Source organism: Octopus bimaculoides, chromosome 23 (genome assembly GCF_001194135.2).
Source record: "Octopus bimaculoides isolate UCB-OBI-ISO-001 chromosome 23, ASM119413v2, whole genome shotgun sequence".
NCBI lineage: Eukaryota > Metazoa > Mollusca > Cephalopoda > Octopoda > Octopodidae > Octopus > Octopus bimaculoides.
The window spans coordinates 24,693,781-24,703,201 of record NC_069003.1 but is presented as its reverse complement, the minus strand read 5'-3'; the positions used below and the strand labels follow the sequence as shown (position 1 = coordinate 24,703,201).

At 36.7% G+C, this 9,421-nt stretch overlaps 1 protein-coding gene across 1 annotated transcript in view; it reads right to left on the bottom strand.

The window, feature by feature from the left end:
• LOC106874785 (proteasomal ubiquitin receptor ADRM1) overlaps positions 1-9,421 on the bottom strand; it is an 18,171-nt gene that overhangs the window by 1,194 nt on the left and 7,556 nt on the right. Inside the window, exons 3-9 of the mRNA XM_014922638.2 lie at positions 8,800-8,911; positions 7,540-7,605; positions 6,660-6,738; positions 5,231-5,514; positions 3,876-3,899; positions 2,940-3,100; positions 1,967-2,069 (exon numbers count right to left, since the gene is read on the bottom strand). Of these exons, the coding sequence (XP_014778124.1) occupies positions 1,967-2,069; positions 2,940-3,100; positions 3,876-3,899; positions 5,231-5,514; positions 6,660-6,738; positions 7,540-7,605; positions 8,800-8,911 (829 nt within the window). The remainder of the gene's footprint in view (positions 1-1,966; positions 2,070-2,939; positions 3,101-3,875; positions 3,900-5,230; positions 5,515-6,659; positions 6,739-7,539; positions 7,606-8,799; positions 8,912-9,421) is intronic.

Sequence of the window (9,421 nt, the reverse complement as noted above, 5' to 3'; positions counted from 1 at the left end):
ACATTGAAATACAAAAGTGGTGAATATTTTTACCTTTTGGTATTAATGCTACTTCTGACACTCTTTATTATTTAGTTAAATCTCTTCTGCCAGAGCACTGACTGGTTGGTTATCAACACAGAATAACTAACATACTTCAGAGAAAAAAGAAAAAAAAATGTTTGCAAGGCAAACAACTGAAACAAATGTAAATAAATCATCATCATCATCATTGATCTAAACCTATGCAAGCATTATTTTCCAGACTAGAATCAGTCAAGTGGAACTTGAAGGCAAATTTTTCTATGACTAAATGCCCTTCCTGTCACCAAGACTGGATATGTTTACAGAGCTGACTAGAAATGAAGTCCACTATTTGAATGGCTGATACTCAACCATCACATAATGTCAAGACACGGAAATACAAATGCATACGACAACAGGCTTCTTTCAGTTTCTGTCTACTAAATCACTCACAAGGTTTTAGCAAACCTGAGGCTAAAGTATTGTAGAAGACCCTTGCCCAAGGTGCTGCTATAAAGTAGGATTGAACCCTATACCATGTGATTGAAAAGCAAACTTCTCAACCACATAGTCATTAGCCATGCATAGGTACAGGCATGTCTATCTTAGAATAAGGCAATGAGCTAGTGATAGCAGCCAAATTCCTCTCAAACAAACCCTACCAGCTTTAAAAAGGTATAAAAGGATACATTGAATAATGTAATCCAAAATAAACTATGCCTGGGTGGTGGGGAGTAAAAGGAAAGATGGCCACAGCTGGAAAGCTGATGATTACAGGTCTACTGAAATTAGGGTCCAGAAAGAACAGCATCAAAGAAGTGACACTCAATTGGCCTCCCTGCTAAGTTCTTTCTCTGGATCAACATAATGCACATGACGTTTCAGTGGAAGGTTTAAATCAAGAGTTGTGAAATAATTACGTTATATGAGAAAAGAAAAAAAACGAGCAATAAATTTAAATCAAAACTAACAAAAAGCATCAAACTCAAGATCTCACTTGTAAAAGAAAAGGAGTTGGAAGTCGACTCCAGTCAGCCTTCGCAGCGCAAACCTAAGGCATTCCAGTCATGACTATCTATACTTAAGGTAGTTATTTTCAAGGAAGTTTTAGCTATTTCTTATTTCTTTATTGCCCACAAGGGGCTAAACATAGAGGGAACAAACAAGGACAGACAAAGGGATTAAGTCGACCCCAGTGCGTAACTGTTACTTAATTTATCGACCCCAAAAGGATGAAAGGTAAAGTTGACCTCGGCAGACTTTGAACTCAGAACGTAACGGCAGACGAAACAGCGCTTAGCATTTTGCTCTGCCAGCTCATCGCCTTATTTTAGCTATTTCTAATTAGTTCAAGTAACTACACAGAAGCTCACAAGTTTAGTACGAAATTATTCCAGCAGTGATTATGCTTTTTTTTTTTTTTAGTAGATTAAAAAAAAAAAAAATTTCCCTTCTCCCTCTCTATATTGTCCAATATGGCTTTACTTAAGGCATAGATTCTGGCTGTTGTTTCCAGACAACCACACAATGGCTCTTTCACTGGTTTGATTACTCTTACTTGTTTCAATCATTTGCCTGCAGCTGGAGCACCACTTTGGGTTTTAGTCAAAGAAATCAACCCCAGGACTTATTCTTTGTAAGCTCAGTGCTTCTATCGGTCTCTTTTGCCGAACTGCTAAATTATGGGGGTGTAAACACACCAACATCAGTTGTCAAGTGATGGTGGGGTGACAAACAGATACACATACGACAGGCTTCTTTCAGTTTCCGTCTACCAAATCCACTCGCAAGGCTTTGGTTGGCTTGAGGTTAAAATAGAAGATACTTGCTCAAGATGCCATGCAGTGGGACTGAACCCGAAAACATGCGGTTGGGAAGCAAACTTCTTACCACACAACCACAGTGTTCGGGAGGAAAGGAAAGCGAGTGCCTTAACTTCACAACAGAGAAACAATACACCTACCTCCCTCTGCAGCTGCATTAGCAACATCATCACCAAGACCAAATTGTGTCATTAATGGACCAAGTTCACGTGACCGCAGTGCTGCACTAAATGACTGAAGGGCCTGAAATAAAAGAAACAGAGGATCAGGTAACACAGTTCTATATTTGAGAGATGAGGAATTATGTACATCATTTACATTTGATGGATATTTGTCCTCATCTTGTTTGTTGTTAACACAACGTATCGGCGGATATACCCTCCATCAAGCGTCTTAGAGAAATTTCGAACCTGGGTTCCCATTCCTAAGCCCCCTAAAATTCACTCCATAATTGCCCACGGGCATATGGCACAGGCTACTAACTCCAAGATTCTAAGTTCGATTCTGGGTACATCTTATGGAGTTTCTACCTACACCTTTTCTACAGATCGGCAGGGTTTGTGATGTGTTCGCCTTCCTACTTACTAGGATTTTGGTTTTTGCAACATTGACTCTCAAGGCCCTTCGATTCTAAACCTTGCTTCCACACCTGAAATTTCTTTTCTAGTTCTGGTAGTGATTCTGCTATGAGAGCAAGGTCATCAGTATAGAGGAGCTCCCAAGGGCAGCCCATCTTGAATTCATCTGTTATTGCCTGGAGGACTATGATGAATAAGAAGGGGCTGATCCTTGGGAAACCCCTACTTCATTGCCAAGTATCTCAGAATTGGCCAAAACTGGTGTGATGTCATCTGGTTTCAGAGCTTGAGAGAGTTCAATACTTTAGAAAAGAGAACATCAAACAAAATATTTGCATTTTACAACAACCTAGTTTCTTTACCCTTTTCCACGCTAATGTCAGTGTGGGTTTGAAGTTCATGCAAATGAACAAATTTAGATAATCTCTAAAAGTTCAATAGTGACATCCAGTCAGTGGAATTTGAAGAACAAGGGAGAGGAAAGGAGAAACATGCAATGCAGATTGACAGAATATGAGTCAAGTTTCTAATTTACCTGTTGGAATTGTGGTGACTGAACTGTATTGCGAAGTTCTTCTTCAGTGCGAGGCAACATTTCTCCTTCAGGAAGATATTGCAGAAGATGCTGCTGTATCTCGGAATTGGCCAAAATTGGGATGATGTCATCTGGTTTCAGAACTTGAGAGAGTTCAATACCTTAGAAAAGAGAACAGAAAAAGATGACCACCAGGACACAAAAAAATATACTGATTCAATGTCATGCATATATATATATATATATATATATATATATATGACAGAGACAACAAGCAATGGGGTGGTCACTACTGATAGACTTTAATTTTAAGCATAAATAGACTAGTATGGTGATCTTGCTTGCTGTTGGGTGGTTATCTCCCCTGTCAGTGTATGGAACTATGCTTACTCGCAGCAAAGGGTTTTTTTTAGCTCTTCTTTCTAGCAATATAGGTCCTACCTTGCATCATTAGTCACAATTAGTGACAAATAAATTTTTCCTTTATGGCTTTATATTGTGTATAGCTGCCTTTGTTATTTCATATATATATATAGGGAGAATTCACAAAAAAACAACAGACGAAGACAGGTGGTGTAGATGTATCAGTATAACGCTTGGGAATAGAGAAAGTCTTTAACGTTTCGAGCCTACGCTCTTCCACAGAAAGGAACACAAAAAGAAAGGAGAGAAAAAAATTTGTGTAGTGGTCAGTAATCTATCATGGCGAATGCTGGACAGAAGGGTCACACAGGAGAGTTAAGAAGAGGAGATAAAGTAGTAGTGATCCCAAAACGAAGGTGTGTGTGTGTTAGAGAATGCTGATGATCTTAATGTATGCATGTGTGTATGTAGGTGTGGGGATGGGAATTGGTCAGTGCTGGTGTGTCAGAAATATTTCATATTTTTCCTGCTATATCAATTAGAAAACTGGCACAATAAGTGCGGAGTACTTACTGTCTTGAACTTTGTCAACTGGAACTGAAAAAAATTAAATGGAATGTTATTAGAATATTTAAAAAACAAAATTTCCCTACATTTTTCACAAAACAGACAAAAGAAATATGTGCAGCCAAGAGCACCGTTAGTAAATATTTACTGATTTCCAATAAAAAAAAAAAAAAAAAGGTTTTGCTTCCTACTTAGTTTAGAAATACCTCTCTTAGTATCTGGTGCTGAAGAGAATTCAAGAGTTTGAAACTATCTATCAATGGTTTGGCAAAAAAGAGGTTGATAGAATAAGCTCCAGACTTTAAAAAAAAAACAAAAAAACTGGTATTTATTCTATTAGAAGGTACTCTTAGCTGACTAGGGGTGTTCTAGGACCTTTTAGTCCTGAGCAAGAATTTGTTTTTCTCCACAAGAAACTGTAGTGAAAAGCTGTTAGAAGTTCAAATGTCTCTCAGGAATATTTGAACTCGTCATAGAAACAGAAAATCATCATCATCTTTTAATATCTGTTTCCTATGCTGGCATGGATTGGACAGTTTGATAGAAGCTGGCAGCACCAGGCTCCAGTCTGTTTTGGCATGGTTTCTATGGCTGGATGCCCTTCCTTTACAGAGTGTACTGGGTGCCTTTTATGTGGCAAAATGTAGATAATAAATCATGAAAATAGGAATAAGATCATAGAGATGAAAAGCAGTTCTGAAATTGAAGTTTGAACCCACCTACACTTGTTTCTCCTCTACATGATGGACCATTTCAGTAGACAGATGATCAAAACTATACAAGCAAGAACCATCCAGTTTTTGAGCACACTGTATTGAAGTTTACATTATACAAGATACATGTTTAAAAGCGTATAGTTTTAAGGAGAACCAACTGTTATTTGTAACCAGTTGAATAAATACACAGAAGACTCCCTCATGAACTTGTATTTTGGGGATTGTCCTACTAGGAATTTTGGTTTACATTGGTCCAAGTTGTGATGACTGCTCAAGTACTGATGGTGAAGCCCACTAACTGCTAATCAGAAAGTAGTACAGTTGGTGTGAGATTCAATCCCTGACTACCAGGTGAACATGTGATGGGGGTAGTTAGTGAGAAGTGCAAAACCTTGTGCTTGCTTCCTTTTCAATGACTTTTGACAGTGTTACAGAGGCCGCATTTCTCTTCATTATTTAAAAATTTAATTGAAACAAAGTCTGTAGTTTGAAAGAAACATGGTAACGAAAGTGTTAAATCACTATTGTCATTCTAAAACCAGTCATTTAGTTGAGGTGTTTCATAATAATAATAAGTAGGAAACATGGGAACAGTAAATTGCAGTGATATGAGGGTCATGTGTTATCCAGAGTACCAAAACTTACCATGCATATTGGACAGTATGCTCTGTAAATCACTCAACTGTATCTGTTGTCTGGGGGTGTCCGTAGTTTTAGTTGCTGCAGAGCTACTACTGCTGGAAATAGCAGCAGTGGTGCTGGTAGTGGTAGTGGTAGTACTGGTGCCGCCGCTGCTGCTGCTGCTGGGTGTTGTCTCAGTGGTCTGCGAAGGGAGTGCAGCAGTGGCAGTCACGGGACGGGTACTTGAAGCAACACTGTCACTAGAAGTAGATTCAGCTCGGCTCCCTTGAGAAGTTTGTGATCTCGGGCTAATAAAGAGCAAATGAAAACAAAGTTAGCAACATGAAGTTTACAGCAAACAAAGAAAGAAAAAAAGAAAAAAGAAGTCCTCTACAGTTACAAAGAATATATGTTCATAAGAACAACAGTAGTGCCAACAACACCAGCAACACTTACATATCACGGATTCACCAACTCTCTCCTAGATATACAAAAAGAAGTTATGGTCTTGACTAGATGGCTTTTGAGCACAGGCCTGCTCAATCAGAGCAGACCCAGAGTTAAGCAATAACAAGGGAAGTATCATTTACACAATAGTATTCAAATGCTTTGCATATGCCATGCACTGCTGCTCCTCCAGATTCAAATGCAAAACAAAAAAATATACACATTTATACTGAATTACAAAACATCATTAAGAGAAAAATTTAAATATATATTGAGTCATCCCATAAATGCGGTTTTCTTCAATTGCATGAACTAAAAGTCGAAAGGGGATGGGATAAACTACCTGCATCAACTTACTATAAAAGCAGGTAGTAATTTTACCTTGTCCTTATTCTTAGTGCAAGTTTTGGAGAGTGCAGTTCGATTTTAACTGTAATTTTTTCAAAGCTATAATGGAAGTGACAAAAGAGCATATTCGGCATATCAATGAGGATGTCCTGCAAACCCTGGTGGATTTGGTCATTCAACCATTCATCGACACCAGCACTAGAAGAAAAACGACCATCTTTGGTTTCAAGACAAAAGGTGTTCTTCCAAAATGATAATGCTCAGCTACATACAGCGAGGATGACATTCCAAAGACTGGAGCAGTTTGAATGGGGAATGATGCACCACCGACCATATTCACCAGACATTGCTCTATCTGATTACCATTTATTCCGCAGTCTTCAAAGTCATTTGGACAAAAAAGATATGAATTCTGTAGACAAGGTCACAACAGTACTGGAGGAGAATTTTTCGTCATGGACAAGTGAATTTTGGAAGAGCGGCCTTGCAAGTCTACCAGATAGATGGAAGAGCATTGTAGAAAATGAAGGAGAGTATATTTTAGATTAAAAAAGAACTTTGTTTATCCTAATTTTGAAAAATAAAAAGTATTTAAAAAAACCACATTATTTATGGGATGACCCAATAGCTTCTTTTTTTTTTTGTTTTTTCAGCTTACCTGTCCGAACTTGAATTTACAGGTCGACTTAGGAGAGTTGACAGATTCAAACTGTTCTGGGTTGACATTCCAATCCCACCTGTAAAATTATCTGCATACTTTAAATGAACATCTCAGTAGATGTTATTTTCATAGATGTTTAACAAGTTTTCATGACAGGAATATAATTTGTATATATATATATATATATATAAGTAGATTTTAAAAAATACTTTTTTTTAATTTACCATATTTTATTTGTAATTTCAACTCACCTGTAAGGTGAGAGGCAACTTTTGATTACACACGTGTATCATTAGTGTTTCAAGTTTATGCTTTTTCTTCGAATATAATTTCAGTATTTTGTTTTATTTTCCCTTTATGGTAACACCTAAGCATTTTAGTTCAATTGTGCACATTACTGAATTAAAAATTCATTAATGTGCACAATTCTATATTAAAAATTTTGCAGTGCATCCAGCTGAAAACTAGTTAATAACTCATTTTCTATGTTAATGCTTAAACAAAATTTAAATCATTTCACATTTAGCTGAAAAGACCTGCATTTAACTGCAATTAGATTCAGTAGAGAGAAAAATTAATTATGAAAGACTTATTTAGAAATCTTTTGTTGTGTTCCAAAAAAAAAACCATATTTACAAATTAATAAACAAAATAAGTTATTTTATGAAACCAGTCTAAATTCATGATTATATCAGAATTCAACAGAAGCAGCACATAGACTATTTTAGTTAGAAATATAGTAACAAAAGGATTAACCATCAAGATGGTTAATGATAGGGAGTAACCATCATTGCTGGCCATCATTAACCAACAATACAGATGACACATTACACCATTAAGTCATGCATTTCTCAAAGTTCAAAAGAAGTAGACTTACCAAAAAGTTGCATTAACTGTTGTTGACTCATGTTACCTAGAATGTTATGTAGATCGGCTTCTCCAACTAGCACAACAAAAAACAAAAAAGGCAATTAATAAAATCATTTAAACCCTTAACGTTCACATTACTCTGCTAAATGTAATACTTGTTTATTCACATTGTTTTGAATTAATCATAACTTTGAGATTTCAATGATGTGATTGTTGATTTTTAGAATGACATTGTAGAATAGGTACAAGAGGCCAGACCTGGCAACTTTGAACATGAAACAGATAGAATATTTTGGCCACATATGGCTGATTTAAATGCTAAAGGATTAATAAGGACCTTCATTAGATTTTTTTTCCTTGGCATGGGAAACTGTTTCCAATGAGCCAATTACTGGCTAACTACCATTCTCAAAGCTAGAGTGACAAGGGACTGTTTGTGCAACTCGGGCAGAACAAATACCATACAAAGTATTTTTGAGAATATTTGTTTCTCCATTTTTTTTTTTACGCTGATGCTAACATCTTTAGGCTATGCACACACACACACACACATACATGTGACTGGTTTCCAAACTATTCAGTCTACAAAATTCCACGAGACATTGACTGTCGTCAGGGCACGGCTCAAGGTGCTTGCAGTGTGATTAAATCCAAACCACATAGCTGCAATGTGAACTTAACTAGACAACCAGGTCACATAGAAAAATTATTTCCATTCCCAAAATATTTTGAATATAACATCTTTTATTTTTTACTTGTTTCAGTCATTAGACTACAACCATGCTGGGGCACCACTCTGAAGAAATTTTAGTTTAATGGATTGATCCATGTATTTATTTTTATTTAAGCCTGGTACCTGGAAGGGTGAAAGGCAAAGTCAACCTTGGCGGAATTTGAACTAACATAGCGACGGGTGAATTACCATGAAGCATTTCGCCCAGCATGCTAATGATTCTACCAGCTCACCACTTTTACCATCATCATAATAAGAGTGTGTGAAATAATAATAATAATAAGAAGAAGAAGAAGATGATGCAATTTGTAATAGAATTTCTGTGTTTCTATGAATTTTTTTCATTTTATATTTGGAACCCAAAGAAGACAGACGATCTGTTGAATATTGTTCAATCTGTTAAATAAATGATCTCTATTACAAATCGCATCACTCTTCTTATTGTCCATTTACTTTTGTGAAGAGTTACATCAATCTATAATACAATAATAATAATAATAATAATAATAATAGTGTATTGAAATAATAACTTACCCAAACCAGAATGGTCAGGAGCATTGTTTCGGTTTGCAGTTGGACTGGGTGGGTTGTTGAGATATTCATTCACCTTACGGCAATATTCCTCATCTTTCTCAGTTTTTGGCTCCTAAACAATAAATATATTGGAAGACTAGTTAGATTTTATTCTTCATTTGTTTAAACACGAGACTTCCCCCAATACCTTTAAACATTCAAATTGACCAAACAAGTCAACAAGGTAACCCCTGCATGGTAACTGAACTTGCTAGAAATAGTAGCTAAAATAAGCCTGGTTCAAAATAAAGCCAAGTGTCTTGAAAAAAAGAAAGAAAAAACACTGGACAAAACAAACAAGATGACCATGACAAGAACACCTCTAAATTTTATCTTACTTGTTTTAGTCATTAGACTGCAGCCATGCTGGGGCACCACCTTGAAGAATTTTTAGTTGAATGTATCAACCTGAGTACTTTTTTTTTTAAAAAAGCCTGGTACTTATTCTATCAGAGTCTAGACGTCGGTGCAAGCACACCAGAAAGACGTCGGTGCAACCGCACCGGAAAGACGTCGGTGCAACCGCACCGGAAAGACGTCGGTGCAACCGCACCGGAAAGACGTCGGTGCAACCGCACCGGAA